General features: G+C 40.0%; 1 protein-coding gene and 1 long non-coding RNA gene across 5 annotated transcripts in view; one reads left to right on the top strand and one right to left on the bottom strand.

Annotated features, from left to right (window-relative positions):
• Positions 1-27,921, top strand: part of LOC140612857 (uncharacterized) — a 36,246-nt gene that overhangs the window by 4,599 nt on the left and 3,726 nt on the right. The window contains exons 3-4 of one of the 3 annotated variants that reach the window (XR_012013967.1): positions 16,399-16,495; positions 18,803-18,966. The exons of 1 other annotated variant lie outside the window; for it this stretch is intronic. This is a non-coding gene — a long non-coding RNA (uncharacterized lncRNA). Of the gene's footprint in view, positions 1-16,398; positions 16,496-18,802; positions 18,967-27,921 lie in introns of those variants that run through there. One more of the 3 variants, XR_012013965.1, reaches the window with a different exon arrangement.
• DEPDC7 (DEP domain containing 7) lies at positions 1,141-27,921 on the bottom strand. Of its 2 annotated transcripts, XM_072791061.1 has the most exons (10): positions 27,727-27,921; positions 24,728-24,934; positions 9,800-10,190; positions 7,470-7,597; positions 6,475-6,661; positions 3,619-3,830; positions 2,507-2,649; positions 1,987-2,112; positions 1,795-1,873; positions 1,141-1,462 (listed from the first exon to the last, which is right to left on the bottom strand). In XM_072791061.1, the coding sequence occupies exons 2-10, from the start codon at positions 24,750-24,752 to the stop codon at positions 1,269-1,271; spliced, it is 1,485 nt and encodes a 494-aa protein (XP_072647162.1). In that variant the 5' UTR covers positions 24,753-24,934; positions 27,727-27,921; the 3' UTR covers positions 1,141-1,268. The 2 variants fall into 2 exon arrangements, with proteins under 2 accessions (XP_072647162.1, XP_072647161.1); XM_072791060.1 differs by lacking the exons at positions 24,728-24,934; positions 27,727-27,921 and adding an exon at positions 20,385-20,541.

The raw sequence follows: 27,921 nt of genomic DNA, 5'->3' as shown, positions 1-27,921 counted from the left end.
TGGGCTCCTTGCTTCTTCCTCTGCCTATATCTCTGCCTCTCTCTTGCTCTGTGTCTCTCATGGATAAATAAAATCTTTTAAAAAAAGTCGAAGTAGAAAAATTGTTTCCTTTTAATCTTTTAATTATTGTATGGATGAAGTTTCAAATTGTAGTATATTGCTGGTCTATTTACCAAATATATCTTGATAGTGCAGTTCCAAAATAATCATAACCTTGGATGAAAAGTTGAAGATCTTAGTGCAAATGACTAGTTCAAAAGAAATACAGGATACGAGAGGAACATAAGAGATAGTACAGGCTTGCAATCAGCACAATCCAGATTGTGGGAAACTAAAGAACTGACTGGGTTAGGTTTATTTGATGACAGAGAGGGAAGGAGGACCAGTGAAAAGAACATCCTATAGGTTAATAGACTTACAAAGAGCGTTAACCAACTGCAATTTATGACCCTTAATGGGACCCTATTTGAATAAACTGTCAAAGTCATTTAAGAGCAGAAAATGTGAATATTGACTGCATATTTTATGGTATTAAAGAATTGTGGGTTTGTGTGGATGTAATGATGATATTGTGGTTATTTTTTTTAATGTCATTTTTTTAGCCATGCATTCTGAAATTTCATAGATGAAGTGATAGGATGTCTGAAGTTTGTTGGGGTGGGAGCAAGGAACACATGGGGGTATAGGTTAAATGAGATTGGCCATAAATTGCCAATTGCTGAAACTGTATAGCGAGTACATGGAAGTTACTCTATTATTCTATTCTTTCTCATTTTTACATATTTTGAATAAATAATAAGCTTTATAAGATGCTGAAATTTTCAAAATCAATAGGACAGTTCAATTTCTGACTTGTCTACTGTTTATGGTAATTAGCAAATTCACTTTATCATAGCCTGAGTTTCTAGCTTGTATCTTTAAGGAATACCTCTCAAGGTAAAAACCACACTCCTATTAACTTGTAATTACAGACTTTCTTACTATTTAATACCTTGTTATGTAAATACTGCCATGTCATAACATTAAATTTCTATGATGTTCTATAAAGCATTGGGCACAGGAATTATAAATCAGCTCACCCTAAAGAGGTCAATACTTAACAGCAATACACCATCTAATACTCAGTTTCAGACACGGAACTTTATACAAAAAAACTTTTATTAAGTACAATTTCATATTTAGAATTCTAAGGTTACAAATGTGATTAGATACTTAGGATACATAATTTATTCTTAAAATACATAAATTATATACAGACAGTAAAAAAATTAGTCTCCAAAATACTCAATAAAGATGTCTGGATGACACTTATAGAACTGACCTAGCAATTTTTTCTTCTCTTTGGCAGACAGTTTTGAATCTTCATCAATAGTCTTTAGTAAATTCATTAGTTCATCCTTGGTTGTCTTCTGTGTACGGTCAGAATAATCACTTTGATCAATTCTCTGGCAATATATATATCCTTTAAGTTTAAAAGTAAAAAGTTAAAAATAAATAAATAAATAAATAAAGTAAAAAGTTCGGTCAATGAATCTATTTCTCAGATTTAACTTTAAAAAAAGCAATATTTTTATTTTTCAATTTGTAAAATGCACTGAAGATGCTAAGCACTGCTGACTTTCTAACCTTGGTCAGGTTACTTTTTGACAGAAGGAGGCTCTCTACTAAGTCTAGATAACTCTCAGTTTAAAGTTTAGTTGAAATTAAAGGGCAACTACTTAAAGCAAAACACTTTCAAATAAACACTAGGAATTTATCTTTGGTAGACCATGAAAATAGTATTTCTCTGATTACCTGTGTCTCTATTTGGATCTCTTCCTTTCTGAATGGCCATGAGCTTAACACTAACAATTTTATGCAGAGTTCCTGGAATCTTTAAAAAAAGAAAGAAAAAAAAAAAAAAGAGAGAGACAGGACATTATTCAAGTGCATTTTAATCTAATGATCTATTACATAAGCTCAACTTAACTACCTTCAGAATTTTACCTTAAAAACATCTTTTTGATGATCCATTAAAAAGAGTACCAGAAGATCAGTTTTGCCTTTGGATAAATTTTTATTGTCAACAATAGCTTTTGAGAATATCCTTTTCACAACCATTCGGTTGTCACTCTATAAAAACAAAACAAAACACACCCAATAGTGTATATTTAAAAGAATGAGTTTTTAAAAAAGGCAATGTTGAATATTAATAGCCATTATTCATTTCAACATACCTATGCCCATGTAAGATAATCTTTTTTTTTTTTTTAATTTTTTTATTTATTTATGATAGTCACAGAGAGAGAGAGAGAGGCAGAGACATAGGCAGAGGGAGAAGCAGGCTCCATGCACTGGGAGCCCGATGTGGGACTCGATCCCGGGTCTCCAGGATCGTGCCCTGGGCCAAAGGCAGGCGCCAAACCGCTGCGCCACCCAGGGATCCCCCATGTAAGATAATCTGACATGTGGGTCCTGTAAGTATTAAGGCTACTGAATACAATTAACATTTAGACAAAAGACTTACTTCTTTCTGTAATTTAAATTCAGAAGGATGTGCTGCAACAGCCATGAAATACAGTAGTCTTCTAAACTCTTCTCTATTTTGGGAATCCAAAAGCTTTAGAAAGAGCTGAGTGGCTTCTAATGCTATTTCAGTCTTCCCGTTCACTTCAGCCAAAAGAAAAAACTGCTTTTAATTTTGACCAAATATGACTCTCAAAGGGAACAAAATTCAAGGTAAAGCTTAAGCTAAACACTCAACTTACTCAAAGCTATTATCTATTTATTTATTTGAGAGACAGAGAGAACACGAGCGGTGAAGAGGGCCAGAGAGAAGCAGACTTCCCACTGAGCAGAGAGCTGAACACGGGCCTCGATCCCAGGACCCCGAGACCACGACCTAAGCTAAAAATAGAGACTTAACCAACTGAGCCACCCAGGTGCCCCTCAAAACCATTTTCAAAAGCAAAATAGAACAAAAAGACTAGTAATTACAATAAATGATCGATAGCAACCATCAAGGCAGCCTATTCTCAAATTGGCAACTAATACCCTAAATCTTTGTCATAATTAACTTAGGATTTTTTTTTTTTTCTATTTCTAACTTAGGATGTTAAATCAAACTCTTGGCTTCGTAAATGAATTCTCAGCCTGCTTTTCATTAATTCAACACATTTCAGGGATACAATATGTGTAAAGTACTGATGTATCTGCCTCTACCTGAGAAAAGTAGAAAGGATTCTCTGAAACCCCCAATTTGTTTTCAACAAACCATGTGGAACAGTCTGGCTCATTGGTAGAGGGACAGAGTGTCTACCATTCTGAAGACAATGAAGGGGGAAAAATGGTAGTGCTTTCTAAAAAAGAGAACTGCCACACTATACTTATTAAACTTCCAGTGAATGAGGGCAGCATTTCCCTGTGCCAACCAGAAGTCCCTGCATAACTTTAGAGGTTACTAAAGCCTCTTTTCAAATGAGCCCTAGAAGTTTTGAAGTAAACATACCTTCCAGGGATTAATCCAGATCCATTTCAAGCTTGAAGCAAGCAGTGCCATTTGGTTAATTCTGAGGATAATTAACTTTTTCCTGTTTCCTCCAAAAGACAAATTCCAGTATTTAGTAAGATCTTACTTACCTAAGAGTTCTGCAATGCCATTATGAACATCAGATAAATGATTTAACAGAGGTTCTCTGCCACTGTAATATTTGCCAATGGCATCAAACAGAAGTTCTTTCACTAAGTCTATCCTATCTGGTTGCTCAGGAAAGTTTCTGCTTATGTCCACCACCAACTGGTCTGGAAGGTATTCTAAGCAGTCAGTTGCTGCAGAGAGCCATTCATCTTCCCTATGGGGGAAAAAAGAACTATTTTTTAAAATATATTTTAATTATTTTATAAAGCAAAGAATAACATATATACACACAGTACCTAATTTACTACCTATTTCAAGTTTGCCATGAGGGTAAATTTTTATACTTAGAGATAGATATATGTAATTCTTTTTAACATAGAGCTAGATCGTGTATCACAGATAAAAAGTTTGGCTTCATATGTCTTTTTTTTTTTTTTTTGAAGTGAAAACAGAAGCTATCCACTACAATATAAACTGAAAAAATCAATCAAAATCCAGTCTGTACTCTTAAATTTGCAACAGAGGCCCAGAAACTCTTAAATTAAGTTCCTTGCTCAAGGTCCCAGGCAGGACTAGATCCCAGATCTGACCCCTAGGCCAGTATTTTTCTAACATGATGTTGTATACTTTAGAGCTTTATGTATGATCGATCTATCATCTCTCACTTTGCCTAGGAGAGAAAAGAAAACCATAAGGTAGGGTTTCAAACATAACATATTAATTTCCAACATAATGCAACCCGGTAACTTCAGAAAAAATGCTACATTTCAATAAACAGAATGAATAACTTTATTTATTTATTTTTAAGATTTTATTTATTTATTCATGAGAGACACAAAGAGAGAGGCAGAGACAGAGGCAGAGGGAGAAGCAGGCTCCATGCAGGGAGTCTGATGCGGAACTCAATCCCAGGTCTCCAGGATCACGCCTTGGGCTGAAAGTGGCGCTAAACCGCTGAGCTACCCGGGCTGCCCAGAATGAGTAACTTTTAATTTTCAACTTGTTAATATATGCATTTTATATAAAGTTTAAAAAAAACAATCAGGGCAGCCCCCGTGGTGCAGCGGTTTGGTGCCGCCTGCAGCCTGGGGTGTGATCCTGGAGACCTGGGATCAAGTCCCACATCGGGCTCCCTGCATGGAGCCTGCTTCTCCCTCTGCCTCTCTCTCTCTCTCTCTGTTTCTATGAATAAATAAAATATTTTGAAAAAATAAATAAATAAAAATTAAAAAAAACAATCATGTTGCTCTACTGCTATGAACCCAGGCGAACTAACTCTGCCATGACCCAGATGCATTATTATCGGGCAGGTCATGTCACCTTTCTGCACATCAGTTTTATCAAGTTCATAGGAAGATGCAGCTAGATGATATTTTAAGGTCACTTCTAGCACAATTTCTCACTCTATTTAAAATGTAAGGTAAACTGTAGAAATATGGGGCGCCAAGCTGGCTCAGTCGGTGAAGAATACAATTCTTGATCTTGGGGTTGTAAGTTTCAGCCTTGTGATAGGTATAGAGATTATTTAAAAATAAACTCTTAGAAGGGCATCTGGCTGGCTCAGCTGGTTAAGCATCTGCCTTTGGCTTGGGTCACGGTCCTAGAGTCCTGAGGCCCTGGGATTGAGCCCCATGTCAGGCTCCCCACTCAGTGCAGAGTCTGCTTCTCCCTCTCTCTGCTCTTGTGCTCTCTCTCTCTCTCAAATAAATAAAATAAGTCTTAAAAAAAATAAACTTAGAAAAAAACTAGATGACAGAAATATGCTTTAAATTCTTAAAATATATATATAGAGAGATGTGTAGAGCACCTGGGAGACTCAGTTAAGCATCCTGATTTTAGCTCAGGTCACAATCTCAGGGTCATGAGATCTAGCCCTACCTTGGGCTGTGTGCTGGGGGTGGAACCTGCTTAAGATTCTCTCTAGCCCTCTGCCACTTCCCCCTCTTCAAAAAAAAAAAAAGGAGATTATAGGTGTGATTTATTCAATTTTATTTTTTATAAACTCAGTGCTCATCATAATGATTTAAATACTTGTTGAATAATAAGCTGAAAAATTTAAGTTCCATTCCTTTTAAACATTCCCATCTCCCTAACTACTGCTGAGGCGAAATAATTAAAAATTAAATAAGCTAGAAAATACAAGATTTTAACCTTTAATAATTCTACTTAGAAGAGTTTCAAAGTTGCAAGGAATATAGAACCCTTCCTCTTAACGGAAAAAAATCATACTTCCCTTAGCACCTGAAATTAAGCCTTTACACCTTAAGATTTATATTCAGAAAAATGATAGTCAAATATGAGAGCAAGAGTTACTTTCATTTCTTTAATAAAACTAGTTAAATAAAAAAATACATATTCAATATATTCTGCAGAAGCATAAAAGTATAGGTAATCAAATGAGTCTAAGAATTTGCCAAATTGAAAAAAAAACAAAAAAAGATTTTGCCAAATTGGTGGGATGCCTTGGGTGGCTCAGCAGTTGAGTGTCTGCCTTTGGCTCAGGGCGTGATTCCAGGATCTGGGATTGAGTCCCACATCAGGGTCCTTGCAGAGCCTGCTTCTTCCTCTGTGTCTCTACCTCTCTCTCTGTGTCTCTCATAAATAAATAAAATCTTAAAAAAAAAAAAAAGAATTTGCCAAATCTCTTCATTTTGTAGCAGGTCCTTTTGAAGACCAGAGAGCCCTACATTTTAACAAAGATAAGAAGATGGGACTATAAAACATTTTCTTCACTTGATGTACGACTAACGCGTATCTGATCCTGTGGACGGAAGAATTCAAAAGATTATCTTAAAACCATGACCTATGATCTTCCTACAAACACACTCAAATTATTAGATAAATGTATTGCCACATACTGAGAGTCACTGTAAGCCTTGAGAATCCCTCGATCCAGATAGTTACTGCTGTTGACCAAGTCAGGTTGCCTCTTAGGCTGAGGAACTGTGGATACCTCTCGTTGTTGGAGCAAGGAGTCAAGAAGCGGAAGGTCTACCAGCTGCAGGAGACGTCTAATGGTTTCCTCTTGCCATATGTCATTAATAACTACACAGGAAAAATGACAAGGTAAAAAGTAACAGTATTTACTAAAAGCTCACCACAATACTTATCTAGGCAAGTCTTAGGTACAAATTTGTGGCCAAATAAAAGGAAAGAAAAAGAAAAGAAGGAGGGGGAAAAAGGCAACCTTATGAAGTGGGTTCTTATGACAAAGTAAAACAATTCAAGATTTGTTTAAAGTGTAGGAGAACAGACTTTGGACGACAGGAATTCTTGTCATTCTTTTTACTGTAAAAGCAATATGGCAGAGATAAGAGATCAAGTCATATAACATGTTAATAAGGACTTTGGAAGAAAGAATGATTCATTATTCAATCTGAAAACTGGTTTGAAACTATTGGCTGATTATTCCACTCCGGGTTTCCGTAACTGGGGTGGGGGAGGGAAGGTAGAAATTGGTCATTAATCCACATTCCATTGCCACAGACAAAGAAGAACATAAGTTCTGTAATGTCTGAATGTAATTTTCAAAATTTTCCTTAACCTAATAAAATGTTAGAGAAAGTATCTGAGGGCATATTTTAAATAAATAAAAATCTACAAGCAAAAAACACTGCAGATTTGAACCTCCTCCAGCTGATAGGACAAAAGTCAGTGTTCAAGAATTCCAACACTGATCTATTTGTTAAAGATAATAGACCTCTGTTAAAACTTAATATAAACAGCTTTAATACACAGTGTGCTCTTTCTTTGTGCTTTGAATATTTAAATTCTAATAAAGGTTAAGATTGAAAAGTTTTAAATAATTTTATCCGAAATTAGTCTTCTATTTCTCACTTGTATCTTTACTTACCTTGTGGAGACAAGGTTGCAGAGATGTTTACGTGAGGGGAGTTAGTGGGCTTTAAACTCAGATTTTCCCACAGGTCCTCTAAACTTGCTGATTTGATATCAGAGGACTTAAATAATGCATCCGAATACCTAAAATGAATTTAATTTTTAAATTAATGTTTATTAGTAAGCCCAGAGAAATACTTTACTATCAGAGAGCTAAGAGTTTCTACAAAGTTTATGTATTTCAGAGCAAAAACACAACAAATGCAAATTATAAGAGTAGAATACAAAAACATCCACCTTCTTTCTCAAGCCTAAATATACTCTAAATTTTCCTTTGAATATTTAGATTTAAGTAATTCAATGACTAAAATTTTGATCTCCAATTTTAAGACATAATCAAACTTCATTATGCTTACTGTCTTTATCAGTTATCTCTATTGCTGGGGCATTCTTTGGTGGAAAGTGCTCATCATTTTCCAAATATAGACCTATAATCCTTTATCCACAATTCTGTAACCCAAAAAGCTGTGAGAAATCTAAAATTCATTCAAAACTCATACGGTGGGACTCCTGGATGGCTCAGTGGCTGAGCATCTGCCTTTGGCTCTGGGCATGATCCTGGGATCCAGGATCAAGTCCTGCATCATGTTCCCTGAGAGGAGCCTACTTCTCCCTCTAGGTCTCTGCCTCTCTGTGTCTCTCATTAATAAATAAAATCTTAAAAAAAAAAAAAAAAAAACTCATATGGTGACAAAATTGGTCCCGAGACTTAGTCTTATCCCAGTTGGTAGAAGTATTTTGTTTAAAATACTAATGTAGAAATACTAATGCATTTGGTTCCCAGATGCTCTCCCAGGCTCCTCTAGGAGTGTTATCTAATAGATGGTCTAGGTACAAAATTATCTTTTTAAAAACCCCAACATTCCAAATTTCTAAATGCATGTGGCCCCAAAGGTTTCAGATAAAGCATGTAGACCTGCATCTGGAAAGCACTGATTTGGCCCTGCCTTACCCTCAAATTTCCTCCCTATATGTCAAAATATATATATATCTTTTTTCTATATAGAAAGGTAAATTTTTTCATCTTTTTGAAAGTTATTACATTAAAAAAAAGTTATTACATTAAGATAATTTATACATTAAAAACACACAATATTTGATACACAATACATTAAAAATAACTGAAAGTAGCACTAAAACTCTTTGGGTTAATCTCAATTATAAGAGCTTCAGTTACATGGTCACTGCTACAACAGTTTAGCTGAAGGAAATAAAAGGGAAATGTTTTATTGCATGACAAATAACCAATTATGCACTTATCCCATACATCCATTTCAAGCACTGGGTTCTACTATTTTTTTTTTTAAGATTTTATTTATTTATTCACAAGACACACAGAGAGTGGCAGAAACATAGGCAGAGAGAGAAGCAGCAGCCTCCATGCAGGGAGCCCGAAGTGGGACTCAATCCTAGAACTCCGGGATCACACCCTGAGCCAAAGGCAGATGTTCAACTGCTGAGCCACCCAGGCGCCCCGGAGTTCTACAATTCTGTCTCCCAGTCTCCCTTTAAATGATTCCTTCTTCATTACAGCTGCTTAATTCACTCTCATCTGTAGAATGCACTATTGCAAGAGATTCCTACCTAGCTCTCCCTGTTAGGCTGTCTGCATGGCTGCCAGGATGACCTTTCTAAGAAACAAGATCATTTTCTGTGGCCTCCCCAACATCTGTATGACGGATCGCAAACTCTTATGTCATAGGAAACCCTCTGCGTTCTGGGCCCCACATGTCTTTCATACTTCACATCCACCATTTCCTGGATTCTAGTGATAACCTACCTGCCTACCTCCACCTTTTCTGTTCTCATACCACTTTGTGTATAAACTAATATATTTTTTACACTGTAATTGTAAATTGAAGTAGAAAAATCAGTTTGTTGAATATTTCTGCCAAATATAAAATATGACTAAGAATTCCAGGAGACACCAAATAAACAGAAGTCCACTGTATTTTATCAAATTTACCCATGGACCCAGAATTTAGCCTAATTTACAATTTCTAAAACAACATAAAGCCAGTCAGTCTCTCACTGAAAAGTAGATGAAATCCTGCCAATATCCCCAGGATAATCTTTTTTTTTTTTTTAAAGATTTATTTATTTATTCATGAGAGACACAGAGAAAGAGAGAAAAGCAGAGACATAGGCAGAGGGAGAAGCAGGCTCTTCGCAGGAGCCTGAAGTGGGACTTGATCCCGGATCACCACCTAAGCCAAAAAGCAGGTGCTCAACCGCCGAGCCACGTAGGAGTCCCAACCCCAAGATAATCTAACATTATATACTGACCTGGAAGATGAATATAGTTTATTCTCTTTGCCTAATTGACTGTCTTGGTTAGGGATGGTTGTGAATCTATAAAGGCTGCAACTACTATCTTCAAATGTAGGTTTCTTGTCTTTTCCAAAGACTTTGGTTGGAACTGCTTCAAATACTTTATAGTCCATAAGTGCTTGACACACTCTCACCACTTTGGCCCGAGGAATATCTATATCCCCAAAATATTTATTCTGAATTAGGTGAGAAAAAATGACATCCACAGCTTCTGAACCAACAAAGCAGTCATTGTGTCTTTTTAAGTGGTGTCTTCGCTTTTTCACCTCCACCTGTGTTTGAAGAGTGTTTATAATGCTGCTCCACACGTATGTGGCTCCAAATGGTTTCTGGGCCACACTGAAACCTGGAATGGAAAAAACGCAGAGTAGCCTTGTTCATTTATAACCAGGTCTAAGCAATCCTTAAGCAAAAAGCAGCAATTTCTAAAGTTACTAATAAGGAACTATTATGAAGTCAGCTTGCTATTGAACTTTTAATTAGTAGCAACTCATTTAACATGTAGTACCTACTATATGCTGAACATTGTTCTATGTGCTAAGATACAACTGTGAGCAAAATAAAGTCCCTGTTCTCATGGACTTATACTTTATGGGAAGAGGCAATATGTATATGTTAGATGAATGCCAAGAAGAAAAATAAAGCCTGGTGAGGGATCCCTGGGTGGCGCAGCGGTTTAGCGCCTGCCTTTGGCCCAGGGCGCGATCCTCGAGACCCGGGATCAAATCCCACGTCTGGCTCTCGGTGCATGGAGCCTGCTTCTCCCTCTGCCTATGTCTCTGCCTCTCTCTCTCTCTCTGTGTGACTATCATAAATAAATGAAAATTAAAAAAAAAAAAAAAAAAAGAACTTCTTAAAAAAAAAAAAGCCTGGTGAGGAGGAGAATGCTATTCAGATGAGATGTCAGGAAAGGTCTGACAAGGTGATATCTAAGCAGAAGCCTGAGTAAAACCGGGAAGCAAGCTGTGCAGATATTTGAGGAAAGGGCAGAGAGAACAGAAAGAGCAAAGGCCCGAGAAGTAAGAGTGCTTGGCCAGGAGAGGAGGAACAAAGCCAGCATGGCCTGAGTGGGTGACCAGGGAAAAAACATTAGGAAGTGAGATGAAAAGGGAGTGGAAATGGTCTTTGGGGTGGGGGAGTACAAATCAAGCAGGACCTTGTGGCAGTTGCAAATTATGTGCTAGAACTCTAAGTGCCTTACAGAAATAGTATTGGGTCATTAGCAACCCTATGAGATAGACATAATCTCTATTTGAGAGATGGAAAATAGATTCACAGGGATTAAGTGTAACTTCCAGACATTTTATTATAAGAGGTGATACTGGCCTTTGGCTCATGGTCTATATGATTTTAAAGCATTTATCAGTAAATAGATAAATGTATAGTTATACACACACACAATTAGTTGGAATAAACTAGTATTTTTAAAGCTTCCTATTCTGCAGGCTTCTGAGTTAAGTATTTTGTAACAGGGAAAACTGGTTCCTGCCCAATAGGAGCTTACAGGCTACCACAGAGATAGGAAAAGCACAGAAATTGGGCAAGATTTTAGCAAAACAGAAAAGAAAGAAAACATGCTTTCAAACATTTATCACATTTACCCTCGTTATAATAAACTGCTTTTGGCAAAACTACAAAGAAAAGGAGAAACAAAAGGAAAAAAAATGGACCTTAGGTTTTAATAAACTGATGGAATAGAGTCTAGCTAATCATCAGCTTGTTGGCTGGCTGGCTCCCTTTTTACATAAATACAAAGTATGCCTTTTTAGGTGTTACACTTTTCAACGATCCTCTGAATATTCAGTGGTTCTAATTTTTTCACCAGTGGTTCTAATTTTTAAGCCCCCATTTTTGTTAAGTGTATTACTTTAATTTTAGGATACTCTGCAGTGAAGTTGAAAACCTTACTTCCCTTAAGGTCATGTAAAAAGGAAAACTATGTATCAGTACAACTGTAAGGAATAAGAAGAGCTATAATTAAAGAAACTGCTACCTGAAATTATCTTCCTGCCTTTTTAGATAAAACAGAATGTACAAGATGAAAGCAAAGATAAGTTCCTGAAGGACATTAAAATTCCACTTAATGTACTTGGGTCATAAATTTTAAGTGGGTCATTTGGAATTCATCTTTTGTATTATAATAAATCATAGTGAACCATTACACATATTCACTTACAGTGTCATTAGGACACTTTTAGAAATTTTAACATCTTCACCATGAAAATTACTAACACACACACACGCGCGCGCACGCCCTTTGTTTATTTGTATACTTCCCATACCAAACGTAGATGGGTAACTTATCCATTATAATGTTAGTTTAGAATAATAAGCAAGACTGTCTTTATATTTTAAAATTAAAGATACTCCGTAATCCAGTACTAAACAGAGAAGGTAGTAATTGATGCCAGCTATCCACATATCATGTGAGCAGTTTTAAGGACTGAATTATGGAGAATCAACTAGATAAACCAAGCTGGAACTAGATTTACTACTGGCTTAGTACTTAATATCTACTGAATAGAGCTGGAATGGAGCATTTAATGAAATCTCAAAATATGTCCAGGTCATTCCTGATGTCTAGAACTCTGTACTATTTCCTGCCATAAGAACTGAAAAAAAAAAAAAAAAAAAAGAAGTATTCACAGTTAATATTCTTAACTTCTTAAAATAGTAGATATTATAGCTGAGATTTAAATGAACTTAATGTCTGTTCTCTAGTCTCTTTTCAAATCTTCATCATATTGTTATTAATAAGAGCTAATATTTGAGTACTTAAATAGGACAAGCTCTTACTTCTGTTGTTTAATCCTGATAAACTTCTTTGAAATACTTACTAATAATCTTATTTTGAAGAAATTGAGGTTCATGAGTTAAACAAACTTGCTCCCAGTTTCACACGTAGTAAATTATACTTTCTCTAGTACTCAAATGTAAATATATTAAAAAGTAAGTCACCAGTTTCGGCATCAACCTTTCCTGGAAGATTTGGATTAAGTGAAAGAGCTTTAAGCGAGCCAATAAGATTAGAAGAAACAAAACAACTTTAAGATTTGTGAGCCCTGGGCAGCCTGGGTGGCTCAGCGGTCTAGCACCACCTTCCACCCAGGGCATTATCCTAGAGACCGGGGATCGAGTCCCACATCAGGCTCCCTGCATGAAGCCTGCTTCTCCCTCTGCCTATGTCTCTGCCTCTCTGTGTGTGTCTCTCATGAATAAATAAATAAAAATCTTAAAAAAAAAAAAAAGATTTGTGAGCCCTAAAAAAAAAAAGAAGAAAAGGAAAGAAGATTTGTGAACCCTTAACAAAGCTATTTAAAAAACAGCAGTCATTAAATAAAACAACCAATAAACAAAAAGTCATTATTCCTAAAATATAGTAAGATATCATAAATTCTATACTATATACTAGCCATAGTACACAGGATTAGGACAGGAGAGGAAAATAAGATCCAAACTTGTAGAGATCAGAGAGCCTTTTAAGTAGGAGTGAAACAGACTTCTGGGCTGGTAATGATATTAAATTTGAAACACATCAGTCATAACAGTTAAATTACAAGTAGGTAAGTATAGAAATCCTAAAAATCAAGGCTGAGTCACTTCCTACTTGGAGATCAATAAGACAACAGAAGGGAGTGGGAGGGAAAGCATACACAGCTTCAGTGACATGGAAAAGGCTAATGTTCAGAGGGGAAGTAAGAAGAATAAATTTCCCCGTATTAACTTGCTACTTAAATATGGGAAATCAGGAAGTTTTGCAGGTTGGATAACGCAGTATAAAAGATTAAAGAACAGGTTAGAGCAGGATAGTAGGCACCTGTGAGCTACACAGTGTTTCCAAAGTCCTCCAGGCATGATACAATTCAGCCCTTTCAGGTCCCCTCTGTTCTCACTGACCATTAATTCCCAACATTGCATCCTGGGATATTTCCCCCCAAGCATCACCACCCACAGACCCAAACTAGCTCATGTTCATACAGATACTTTACTACATAATATACCCTGCACTTGACAAGTACATGTGCCAAAACCCACGCCAGGATAACCTGTTTTTTTAATGCTGACTTCACCAGCTGAACACAGATCCCACATGCTGGTTTGAAACTTATTTATCATCATCTAAGAGCTGAAATGAATATGAGTATAGCAGACCATGGCCCAGTAAGACAAATTACTGTGACTTCTAAACAGGATTCAAGAACCAGTAGTAGACAATGAGCGCTTTGTAAGTCCAGCATCAGAATTTCAGCTTTGGCTTGTCCCCAACCCTCACTTGCATATGAGCTAGACATTTCTTACAATTCATCACTATCTGGGGTGCCTGGGTAGCTCACTGGGCTAAGTATCCCACTCTTGATTTTATTTTATTTTTTAAGATTTCATTTATTTATTCATGAGACACACAGGCAGAGACACAGGCAGAGGGAGAAGCAGGTTCCCTGCAGGGAGCCCGATGTGGGACTCGATCCCGGGACCCAGGGATCACCCCCTGAGCCCAAGGCAGACACTGAGCCACCCAGGTGTCTACCCACCCCACCCCCGTCTTGATTTTAGCTCAGGTCATGATCTCAGGATTGTGAGATCAAGCCACATGTTAGGCTCTGTGCTGGGCCTCTGGAGCGTGCTTGAGATTCACTCTCCCCCTCTCCTTCTGCTCCTGCCCCTACCCCCTCTCTCCATTCTCTAAAATAAATAAAGAGGGGTGCCTGGGTCTCTCGGTCAGTTAAGCATCTGCCTTCCTTTTGGGTTATGGTCCCACGGTCCTGGGATTGAGCCTCAACTTAGCAGGGAGCCTGCTTCTCCCTCTCCGTCTGTTATTCCCCCCTGCTAGTGCTCTCTCTCCATGTGTCAAATAAATGAATAAAACATTTTTAGAAATACATATAATAAGAGACGCCTAGGTGGCTCAGCAGTTAAGCATCTCCCTTTGGCTCAGCATGTGATCCTGGAGTCCCGGGACTCAGTCCCACATCAGGCTCCCTACATGGAGCCTGTTTCTCCCTCTGCCTGTATCTCTGCCTCTCTCTGTGTGTCTCTCATGAATTAATAAATAAATAAAATCATGAAGGAAAGGAAAAAAAGGAAAAAGGAGAAAGAAAGGAGAAAGGAGAGGGGAGAGGGGAGAGGGGGGAGGGGGGAGGGGGGAGGGGGGAGGGGAGAGGGGAGAGGGGAGAGGGGAGGAAAGGAAAGGAAAGGAAATTCATTACTATCTGTATCCTGATGCTTCCTTATTTACTTTTGGTCAAGAATGTTCTAAAAGCATGACGGAAGGATCAAAGAGTCTAGAGATCAGCTGTGATAACCCTGGATAAGAGAATTAATCTCTACAGGTTGGTTTCTTCACTTACTGATACAAGAGCTGAACACTGTGTTTAAGGTTGGTTTCAGGTCTAAACTGCTGATTATAGGATTTTAGAGACTGAAATTCTACCCATGTCCACTTAGATATGGACATTGAACACCACATAAAATATAGTAAGAAATGAGGCTTAGGAACAAATATGACCTTATCAGATAAAACGATTTTTGGAAGATGGCCTAGAAAATTGTTTTAAACTAGATCTATAACATACTATACATGCTTGTAAGCACTATATAAATTTAGGCTAGTTAACATTCATTTTTCTTTTCTTTTTTTAAGATTTTATTTACTCATGAAAGATACGGAGAGAGAGAGGGGCAGGCAGAGAGACAGGCAGAGGGAGAAGCAGGCTCCATGCAGGGAGCCTGATGTGGGACCTGATCCCAGGACTCCAGGATCACACCCTGGGCCAAAGGCAGACGCTAAACCACTGAGCCACCCAGGCATCCCAACATTCATTTTTCAAGCAGACTCATCTTTTTTTGTTTTCCAGTAGCATGTACTTGAAATTTACCCAAAAGAGTTTACCAACAATAAAAAAGGTAAATTTCTAAAAATTGAACTCTGATATATGTGTAATACTAAGTTATCTTTCTTTCTATAAATACCCATTAAATAATCGAGTTATTACAATAATTCTCTAAAAATCAAGTCATAAGGCAGACATGCCAACAAATTACTTATTCAAAGTTACAAATAAAAAACAAAGTTACAAAGGGACAATCAGCTTGAACCATGATCTGCAGAACACATCAACTGTGGCCCTGCTGGTGAAACTTATTTAGGATCAAAAACAGTTCTATAATTACTTCAAATTAGGATTATTCACCTCCTTAGATCAATATACACATTATGAAAGTGGATCCCAATGCAAGGTAAACACACACAGAACTATGAAAAAAAAATGCTACTTCTAAATGAACATGTAACAATCTCCTTTTCATTCTTGAGCATTAGATTGCCCCCTCCCCACCAGAAAAAAAAAAAGAATTCAGATAGCTCATGTTAGGCAATTTTCCACAAAACTTGAACAGTGAGCTAGTACCTTCTTTTTTCCAAATATCTTTACAGTTTTCAAAAGTTCAACTTATTTAACTGCCTTATAGACAGTTACATAATACATAATACATTTGGTTATTTAATACTTGTTAGTTGTAGATGAAAATTTATATTACTTTAAAATTTTTTACAGGAGGGCTAATGCCGGGGTTCTTAGTGGATGATTTTACTCCCAACTAAATATCTGGCAATGTCTGGAGATGTTCTTGGCTGTCAGAAGCTGAGAAGGGGTAAGTGCTGCTGGCATTTAGTGAGTAGAGGGGCTAGGGTCGCTGCTAAATACAGGCCAGTCCCCACAACAAAGAATTTGTCAGCAGTGCCCGAAGTTCAAAAACTGGATTGACTGAATACTATTTAGACACAAAAACTTGTGTTAGTGCAGCAGGTACCGTGCTAGTTTCTGTGGATACACACAGACAGAAGCACGAGGTACCTGGGTTCTATTCTCAGTTCTATCATTTACTAATGATGCAATCTTGGGCAAACACCATAACTTTTGTGCTGAAAACAGAGCTAATTCCAGGTCTCTCGGTCACTGTGAGGATCACAGGAGATAATATATGTCAGGAGGCTAGCATCAGTACCCTGCAACGATCAGATGTGTAACTCAAAACAAAGGGGGAAACTGTCAGAATCTAGAAGAGCCTAAGGACTCGATGTAATATAATATCCTGCATGGGATCTTGGAACACAAAAAGAACATTAGGCAAAAATTAAGGAAATCTGGAATAAAGTATGGGCTTCAGTTAATAATTATGTGCTAAGATTGGTTCATTAATTGTGACAAAGGTACTAACGTAAGATGTTAATGGTAAGGGAAAATCAGTGAAGGGCATATAGGACTCTACCAACTTCATGACTTCTTTGTAAATCTAAATCTATTCTAAAGTCTAAAAATGTATTTAAAAAGTAAAAAGAACTAAACCATTCATAAAAGACCCTGCTTCTGGGTCTGGATTTTGAACATAGCAGGGCAGCTCTCTCGCTGTGACCTATTGAAAGTCAGCCCTTGACACAAGTGTTTGAAAAAGAATAAAAAAGACCATAAAGGGATCCCTGGGTGGCGCAGCGGTTTGGCACCTGCCTTTGGCCCAGGGCGCGATCCTGGAGACCCGGGATCGAATCCCACGTCGGGCTCCCGGTGCATGGAGCCTGCTTCTCCTTCTGCCTGTGTCTCTGCCTCTCTCTCTCCCTCTCTGTGTGACTATCATAAATTAAAAAAAAAAAAGTTGGGGGGGATCCCTGGGTGGCACAGCGGTTTGGTGCCTGCCTTTGGCCCAGGGCGCGATCCTGGAGACCCGGGATCGAATCCCACGTCGGGCTCCCGGTGCATGGAGCCTGCTTCTCCCTCTGCCTGTGTCTCTGCCTCTCTTTCTCTCTCTGTGTAACTATCATAAATAAATAAAGGAAAAAAAAAAAAAAAAAGGAAGCTGCTTCTTTAAAAAAAAAAAGGAAATTAAAAAAAAAAAAGACCATAAAAATGGTTTAAAAAAGTAAAAAGAGAAGGTATCTTTCTTCTTCTTCCTTCCTCTGAACTAAGGGGATAGAGTCCCTACCCTCAAAGAGTTTATCCTTTAACTATTCATACCACCTGATGATGTCAAACTTTAAACAGTAAAGACTGCTAGCAGATAAGACAGATGTGTCACATACCAGAGGATTTTTTAAAATAATTTTTTTTAAAAGATTTTATTTGAGAGAGAGAGCACAAGCAGGGGGGAGGAGTAGAGGGAGAAGCAGACTCCCCACTGAACATGGAGCCCAACTCAGGACTCTGGATCCCAGGACCCTGGGATCATGACCTGAGCCAAAGGTCACGATCTTAACCGAATGAACCACCAAGGTGCCCCATACCAGAGGATAAAACTCTTCATCAGAAAATCGTATGTAAAGCCTAAGTCATTTAGGATTAAAGAGAGTTTCAGGAATTTTTTTTTTTCCAAGAGGTTTTAAAACATTACTCACAGAATTGTCAAGACAAACGAAAAGAACATCTATTGGACATTAACCAAAACCTTATGAAAACAGACAGATGTAGAGAATTGAGCTTTGGGGATTCACATAAACAGCTGTGATTGAGTGGGGAAAACTTGCTATACACTGATACCAAGATGCAATGCTTTTATTGCATACTGGTTTTGATAGTCCAAAGTTTGTTTTCCCCTTACATTTATTAGAGATGTCAGGCTAAAGACAGACTGCCTCTAAAAAGAAGGCCGCAAGTAGGTAAAGTATGTAAAAGAAATATCTTCTAATAACACTTTTAAAATAGGTTCGGGGAACTACCCACCTAAGTAGGCACTGGCCCCTACTTTAATTCATAGAGATTAATGAGATAGCATATGGGAAGTACTTTGAGCTCCTTGGAAAAGTGATACCAGGTGAATTCAAAGAATTAGGTTACAGTATAAAGGGATAGCAGGAGAACGTACCACTTTCTTGTTTGTATTAAAAGGCAAATATCTTCAAAATACATGCTGAAGGTTAGCTTACAGCGTTCATTTCTTCTACATAAATCAGGTCCCTGGTTGTTACAGGTGTGGAAGAGTAACTAATAGGCAGAAAAGGAAGAAGACAAAGCTGCTTGCCAGAGCACACAGAGAGCGAATAGCAAGGGACCAAGAAGCAGCACAGGCTCCTATTACTGTGCTCCATGGGACTGTGACAGAGCCACTAAAGGGTGGAAGAGGGATTAACAAATGCAAACAGGTAGGGTTCCAACTCTTAACAAGCAAAACAAATGAAAAAAGGCAGTGGGCCCTCCTCTGCCCCCTGCACCTGCAGTGCAGGAAACTGGTCTTTTCCTTGGGTTCAAATCTGCTAAACCAGCATTTCGGCTCTTCCCTCTGAGAGTCGTCTATTTAATTTTGAATACATCCTCCCTTATGCTGTCTCAGAACTTGTTCACAAATGCCCAAAGCTCAGAACTGGTATCTCAGCTGTCAGAGAAGACAGGGTGCTATGTTTCTTCTAATCATGGAAAAGCTGGCAATTTCTTTCACTCAGAAAGTAAGCCTAAAGATTTCCCAAGACTGTTTCCAATTTTGAATTCTCAAGTGATGACTGAATCCCTTCTCTTCAGCATGTAAAACAAAAAGAAATTCTGAATGTAGTCCTCATATGCTTATCTGAATTCTTTAAATTGGAGCTGAATAAGATCAATATTACGAACCTTCCTAGGCACGTAGTTCTCCATCACCATTTATCATTAGTATTTTGAAGATTAAAAGGAGCATTAGTAATTATAAATCAAACACAAGACTGGAGCCATTGAGATGCACCCAACTGGCCTAAGTCAATTCACTGACTACTGTCGTCTTGAGGAAGGAGTCAGTTTCACTGGTTGGTATTTTCCAAAGGAAAAGTTTTTGTCAGACAGGAACCTGTTAACACCCCCACACAGCAGATACAGAAAGGGAGAAAGGTTGTAACTTCTCTAGAAAGGTTGGGGGGGGGGGGAAGACAAGTGTTATCTGAATATCTTTATTTACTGAGTTGTACATGTGCTAGGATCAGAATTTTAGAACCGATCGTCCATTCCGTTCATTTGCTTGGACGTTCAAAGAAAGATGCAAAAAAAAAAAAAGAGGCCAAGCAAACTGCCCCCAAAGAGAGGGTCAGGCTGGCGGCAGAGTTCACCAACACCTCCCCCCGAATGTCATAGGACCATTTTTTAAAAGTTCAAACTTCTATTCACTGAAATGCTGCTCGTCCAGAAAATTATAACGAATACTTTTTTTTTTTTTTTAATGCCAAGTCGAACAGAAACAGCCCGTCACTCCCAGGGAGTCTGGAGAGCAGAGCGGGCGAGAGGGGCGCGCGGTGGAGCCAAGCGGGCGGGGGCACCGGGGGCACCGGGGGCGGGGAGGCGGGAGCCGGGGAGCGGCTGGCTCCGGGGACCGGGGAGCCGGCGAAGGGCGGCGACGTTCGAGCTGCGGAACTAGGCAAGAGCTGGGCGGGCGGGGGTGGCGCCCCGCGGGAGAAGGACCCAGCTCGCCTACAGACGGGACCGGCGCGAGCGGCTGCGGGGCGCGGGATGCGCGGGGTGCGGGGCGCGGGGTGCGCGCAGGACGCAGCCTGAACCCGCCCCCCGCCCGGACCCGGGTCCTCAGCACCTACCGGGAGGCCTCTGCGCCGGGCTGCGGAGAGCCGACAGGTTCAGCGCCGCCGCCTTCTCCCGCACCGTCGCCATCGCCCCGGAGCCCGACCGCCGCTCCGCCGAGTGGGCGCCCGCGCCTCCGCCGCCCGGTAACTGGCCCGGGACGGGGCGAGGCCTGCCCGGAGCCCCGCCCCCGCCCCGCCCCGGAGCCCCGCCCCCACCCGGGTCACGTGCCTGCCCCGGCGGCTTGTCACCCGCAGCCCCGCGGGCGCGAAGAGGTGCGCTCCCGGGCTGCGCTGTGCGCGGGGCAGCGCGCGGCGGCCGAGTGGGGAGCGGGTCAGCCCGGGCCGGGGGGCCGCGCCGCCGCCTGCTTCCCGCCGCTGCTCGGCGTCTCCCGAGCGCCGGCTGCAGTGAGCGCCCCGCCCGCCCGGCTCACCTGGGCGCAGGCCGTGCCCGCCGGCTCGGCTCACCTGGGCGCAGGCCGTGCCCGCCGGCTCGACTCACCTGGGCGCAGGCCGTGCCCGCCGGCTTAGCTCACCTGGGCGCAGGCGGTGCCCGCCGGCTCAGTTCGTTTGTCAGGGTGCCGACCTGCGCCACCGTTGGTTAACTCCGGGACTCCGCAAGTGGCTTAACTGCTCTGTGCCTCAGTGCCCTCACCGGTGGGGTGGAGGGTTTTTTTGTTTTTTGTTTTTTTAAGTAGGTTCCACGCCCAGCATGGAGCCCAAGGGCGCTGAGGTCCTGAGGCCAAGACCTGAGCTGAGTTTGAATCTGAAGCTTAATGCCTGAGCCACCTAGGAGCTCCTGGTGTGGTGGAGTTTTGTTTACTTCTAAGATTTTATGTATTTATTGGAGAGAGAGGAACAGGGAAATAAATAATGTCTAGTAGATTCTGGGTTAGGCGCAGAGCTAATTCCAGACCCCAAAATTATGACCTGAGCAGAAACCAAGAATCTGAAACTTAACCAACTGAGCCCTCCGGGTGCCCGTGGCATGAAGTTCTTCCATGAAGCTATTTCATTACATAAGCTAAGTCATGTTCAGAATATTAGTAGTTGGTTCTGAAACGTTAGTGCTTTAAATTATGTCATGATGACGAATGCACGGAGTTTTTCAGGCATCCCTCCCTGTAAAAAAACAAACAAATCTTTATCTGGCCCAGGAGAGCAACGTCTAGAGGTCATGGTTAGGAGGGTAGCTGGCTGGCCATGGGGCTAGCTGCCAAGGAGATCGGTGCCGCCTCCAAAGTCACTCCCCGTCAGAAGGGTAGGGACAGGGTTTGCTATGCAAAGGGAGTGAAGGTTAGGAGAGAAGAGGAGGGAGGGTTGTTAACGGGAATTTGAAGGTGAACAATCCAGAGGTTCACTGCTGTGGGTGCTTCTGAAAGGATGAATGATGTAAGGGACTAGTAATTCAATTGCCAGATACTTGCCCATTTTTTCCAAATTTAGGAATTTTGTAATCATTTTAAACCTCTGGAACATATGTCTGGTTAGAAGGAGGGTGCCTAAAAAAAAAAAAAAAAAAAAGGAGGGGATCCCTGGGTGGCGCAGCGGTTTGGCGCCTGCCTTTGGCCCAGGGCATGATCCTGGAGACCCGGGATCAAATCCCACGTCGGGCTCCTGGTGCATGGAGCCTGCTTCTCCCTCTGCCTGTGTCTCTGCCTCTCTCTCTCTCTGTGTGTGACTATCATAAAAATTAAAAAAAAAAAAAAAAAGGAGGATGCCTGGGTGATCAGGTTGGTTTTTTTGTTTTTTGTTTTTTGTTTTTTTTGGGGGGGTGATTAGGTTGTAAGTTAGGATGGCGTTAGGTGGGAGTTCATTGGTTAGCTTATTGGAAGAAGGTCCTACGAGTGGTTCAAAGAATACAATACTGAAAATACATGTGCTTGTTACAAAGACTACAAACTTAAGACACTGTGATCCTAGAACCACAGTTTAGTTAGTGCCTCGGATCCGGATCCGGATACCTGCTGTTCTGAAGATTTAGAAAACAATGCCAACTGGTTAGTCCTTTTTTATATGCTCTCTCCCCCTGGTGGTAGTAAAACGTGGCCCCACTTCTGTTCAAGGAATTTCCTCTGTGATTTCTCAGTTGGGTCCTGCTCACAGAGATAAGATACAGCTTAGGACCAATTTCAGGCATTCCCAGGCTGCATAATTAAATAAAAACACATGTTCATTCTCACTGCCTGAGAGAGAAAAAAAATACTCATACCAAACTCTGAAACAAGCCTTGACAAACACTAGTATTGGGTTTTTGAAAAAGTTGACTTTACTGATCATTTTGACAATTTATGTAACATCTTAAATAATTTTTGCCAGTTTGTGCTATATTTATCTCCCCTGAAGTGCTCTATTTCCTCTTCTCTGCCTAACCACATTCTAGGCACCCTGGAGGCCTAACTCAAATCCCACCTTCTTCACTGGATAGTCTGTGCTCTGACGTATTCCCTCTCTGACCACCGATGGCACTTACCAAATATATTACTATTTAGTGTGCCCTCCCCCAGCTTGTACAGATATTACCTAATTATTTCAGCACACACATGTGGATTGCCTAACAAAACTGGAAGATTGTCCAGGGCAGAGAGCATATTTTAACCATTCAGATTCTTTTAGTATCTAGTGTTAGGCATATAATAGATTTATTAATTATCCTTCTATCAAAATACAGAGTTTTAAAAAAATAACAGCTTTACAACCTAAGTGTCTCTCAATAGATGAATGGATAAATAGGAAGTGGTATAATGGAATATTAGCCATAAAAAAGAATGAGATCTTATCATTCATGACAACATAGGTGGAACTAGAGGATGTTATGCTAAGTGCAAGAAGTCAGAAAGTCAGACAGGGAAAGATAAATACCATATGATTTCACTTATTGGTAGAATTTGAAAAACAATAAATAGACATGCAAATAAAATGTTTATTCATGTAGGCTATTACAAAGTCTTCTAAAGCTTAAAGAGTTAATATACACCTGAAAATACCCTCTTCTGTTACTTAGGAAGATTTTGCTCACATGTATTTTGCATTGCTTGGTATAGATTGTCAGTTCAAATGAGTTCATTTAAACAAATTTGAATCCATCCACTCATAATTTAGAAGAAAAATTTAGATTTGCATGTCCTTAAAATGGTCTTTTGGGGAGGTGATTTTTTTTTTTAAGATTTAATTTATTTATTCATGAGAGACACAGAGATACAGAGACATAGGCAGACAGAGAAGCGGACTCCTCAAAGGGAGCCTAATGCAGGACTTGATCCCAGGGCCCCAAGATCATGACCTGAGTCAAAGGCAGACACCCAACCACCGAGCCACTCAGGCATCCATAAAATGGCCTTTTTAAGGAGACCAAAGACCTTGGGTCTATGAGGACTTTAAAGATACTCTAGGTCCTGGGGGATCCCGAGTGGCTCAGTCAGTTAAGGGTCAGATTCCTGATTTTGGCTCAGGTTGTGATCTGGGGATTGTGAAATCCAGCCCTGAGTTGGACTCTGCACCCCGCAGGAAGTTTGCTTCTCTCTCTCCTCTCTCCCTCTCCCTCTATGCCCCCTCGTCCTCCCCTAATTGTGCATGCTCTCTCTAAAAGAAGTGAATAACTTTTTTAAAAAGATACTCTAGGGCAGCCCCAGTGGCCCAGCGTTTTAGCACCGCCTGCAGCCCAGGGTGTGATCTTAGAGACTCGGGATCGAGTCCCACGTCGGGCTTCCTGCATGGAGCCTGCTTCTCCCTCTGCCTGTGTCTCTGCCTCTGTCTCTCTCTCTCTCTCTGTCTCACATGAATAAATAAATAAAATCTTAAAAAAAAGATACTCTAGATCCTGAAACCAATATTACACAATACATTAACTAGAACTAGAATTTGAATAAAAATTTTTGGGGAAAAAGATATTCTAGGGATGCCTGGCTGGCTCAGTCAGAAGAGCATGTGACTCTTGATCTCAAGGTTATAAGTTTGAGCTTCACATTAGGTGTAGAGATTGCTTAATTAAATAAATAAGATAAAAATATTCTAAAAATCATAGTCTAGGGGCACCTGGCTGGCTCAGTCTGTAAGAACATGCAACTCTTTTTTTTTTTTTTAACATGCAACTCTTGATCTTGGGGTTGTGAGTTCAAAGCCCATGTTGAGCAGAGAGCTTACTTAAAAAAGAGAGAAAATAAATATCACAGTCTAAAATTAAATTTTCTACTGATAATGGTTTCTACCATTATACACTTTTAAAAAATGCAGATTCCTGCCTCCATCTCACTTTTTGATTTCCTGCTTCTGGGGTGGTGTCACTGACAATCTCCATCATTTTTTTAGATTATGGTAAAAATACACAAATCTTCACATTAACATTCACAACTGATACTTACAAAGCAGGATGTCAGTGAACCACATCTTGAGCAGTACTTCTCTGAAATCTCAAAGTTTGGGATCCCTGGGTGGCGCAGCAGTTTGGCGCCTGCCTTTGGCCCAGGGCGCGATCCTGGAGACCCGGAATCGAATCCCACGTCGGGCTCCCGGTGCATGGAGCCTGCTTCTCCCTCTGCCTGTGTCACTGCCTCTCTCTCTCTCTCTCTCTGTGAGTATCATAAATAAAAATTTTAAAAAATAAAAAATAAAATCTCGAAGTTTCCTTTTTCCCGACAGGACTTTTTTCATGAATGTGAGTTCCAAGACCACAGAAATTTTTGTCTTTTCACTGCTGTATCCTCAGCACTTAGTTCAGAAGGTAGTTTGTACTTAGCTCTCAGTACTTAGCTCTCAACAATTTTTTGTGAATGCCTGAAAAAATATCTCAGATGTAGTATCAAGCAAAAATCCATTCCAAGTGTATAATTTTCTGTATACAAAGTATGCTTGATATCATGGTGTATCCTAAGTTTTTAAAATTTTTATTTATTTTTGTCATTATTTTTTAAGGATTTTATTTTTCAGTAATCTCTACGCCCAACGTGGGGCTTGAACTCACAAACCTGAAATCAGGCGTCACACACTCTACTGACCGAGCCAACCAGGTGACCCTTAAGCTTTTTTTTTTTTAAATAAACATAAAATTTTAATATAAACTTCTGTACAATTTTACTTGGATATTTAAATTATAGAAGATTAAGGAATCAACTAGTATTAATAATGAATTACCCTTCATGTGATTTCAAATACAGGACTTTTAAAGTTTTCTTATTAGTTGAAAGCTGTGGATGCTATGAAAGAATTAGAATAAACTATGTTTACCATAAGTATTTTGTAGAAATATTCCAGTTATCTACAATCCACCCCCTTTGTTCTTTATATAGACCATAAAATTCAACAATGACCCTTCTCATGGAGCAGTGAATTACATTAAACAGTTGTTTTATTTTTTGTTCTCTACAAGTTTCAATTAAGTAAAAGCTAACATATATCATGACTACTACTTAAAGTACAGTAATGTCTGTAGCAAAGTCGTGTGACTACTTTGGGCTGGCAAACTTATACATAGAGATAAACTATGACCATCATTGTCATAACTTTATTAAGACAGAATTTGGCTTAGATCAACACCATTTTCTCTTTCACAAATGGTGCTTCTCTTCTCCCTCCGCAAAATGTGTATAGCTTTATTTTTCTTCTGAAGCAGTACGTGCAAAGTCTAAAAAACTACCACTGGATATTTAAAGCTACAAAACTTGTTAGATTCATAAACCTTGGGATGCCTGGGTGGTTCATAGGTTGAGCATCTGCCTTTGGCTCAGGGTGTGATCCCAGGATGCTGGATCAAGTCCCACATCCGGAGCCCTTGTGGGGAGCCTGCTTCTCCCTCTCCCTATGTCTCTCCCTCTCTCTCTCTCTCTGTCTCTCAAGAATAAATAAATAAAATCTTTTTATTTTTATTTTTTTTTTAATTTATTTTTTTTTTTTTATTTATGATAGTCACAGAGAGAGAGAGAGAGAGAGAGGCAGAGACACAGGCAGAGGGAGAAGCAGGCTCCATGCACCGGGAGCCCGACGTGGGATTCGATCCCGGGTCTCCAGGATCGCGCCCTGGGCCAAAGGCAGGCGCCAAACCGCTGTGCCACCCAGGGATCCCAAATAAAATCTTTTTAAAAAAGGATTCATAGGGATCCCTGGGTGGCTCAGTGGTTTAGTGTCTGCCTTCAGCCCAGGGTGTGATCCTGGAGTCCCAGGATCAAGTCCCACATCAGGCTCCCTACATGGAGCCTGCTTCTCCTTCTGCCTGTGTCTTTGCTTCTCTCTCTCTCTCTCTCTCTCTCTGTCTCTCAGAATAAATAAATAAATATTTTTAAAAAGAATCATAAACCTTTAATTTCTCTGATTAAAAAAGAATTCAAGATACCATTCATATATTACCCAAGAGTCAATGTCAGTTAAGAATAGCCTTTGCATCTCAAACTTCTCTTCAAATGATCTTTATTTTATTATTTTTTAAAGATTTTTTTTATGTATTCATAGAGACAGACAGAGGGGCAGAGACACAGGCAGAGGGAGAAGCAGGCTTCCACAGGGAGCCCCATGCGGGACTCGATCCCAGGAGCTGAAGGCAGATATGCTCAACCACGGAGCCACCCAGCTGCCCCTCAAATGATCTTAGAAATTCAAAAACTAAAATGGTAAGAATTGCCTTTGCCGAGAGCCATAAAACACAAAGCTGAGTACTCTGATTATTCCTCCTGTCTCACTGGTTATTTTTTTTTATTTTTATTTTTTTGGTTGTTATTCATATTCTGTATCTCTTCTCCCTGCCTACTAAGGGTCAAGTGTCCCAGGGCTCAGTCCTTTGTCCTCTTCTCCATTACTCCCTTATCTAGTCTTATGTTTTTTTTTTTTTTGTCTTATGTTTTTTAAAAACTTGTTGAAGACTTCCAAAATTATTTCTCCAAGCATTTCATTAAAACTGCAGCCTCATATCTGCTGCTGGCTCTAGTTCTCCACTTGCTTGTCCAGCAGACATCCCAAACATATCATGTGCACGACCAAACTCCTGATCTTTCCCCCTCTACATCTGTTCTGCACCAACTTTCTCCCGCTCAGTTAATGACAGTGCCAACCAACTCTCTAGTTGCTTAGGTCAAAAATCTTGAAGTCCTCCTCGATTTCTCTCTTTCTGTCACCCACTACACCCAATTCATGAGAAAACCTGTTGGTTCCATTTTCCAAATATACCCAGAATCTGACCATGTCCCACTCCCTCCCTTCCTACTACTCTGGCCTGAGTCTCTGTTGTCTCTTACCTGGACTGCTTCAGCGGCTTCCTGATTGACCTTGCTTTTCTCTTTGCCCCCACCCTTCTCAGTGTTTTAACAAGGCTGCTAGAGTAGTCCTTGAACCGTAAGTCTGGAGATGCCACCGATTAAACCTCTGCACACTCTACCTTTCCATCTTGCCATTCCAGCCACAATAGCTTTTCATCTGTTCCATGGACACATCAGGCTCATTCCTGCCTCAGGACCCCTGCACAGCTGCTCAGTGTGCCTGCTGTGTTCTTTCCCCAAATAAACACACGGTTGTTTCTCTCTTGTTCTTCAAGTTTTGGCTTAAATGTGACCTTCACAACAAGGACTTCCTT

Source organism: Canis lupus, chromosome 21 (assembly GCF_048164855.1).
Source record: "Canis lupus baileyi chromosome 21, mCanLup2.hap1, whole genome shotgun sequence".
Lineage (NCBI taxonomy): Eukaryota > Metazoa > Chordata > Mammalia > Carnivora > Canidae > Canis > Canis lupus.
Note: the sequence above shows the minus strand (reverse complement) of the source record. Positions and strands in the feature narration are given on the sequence as shown.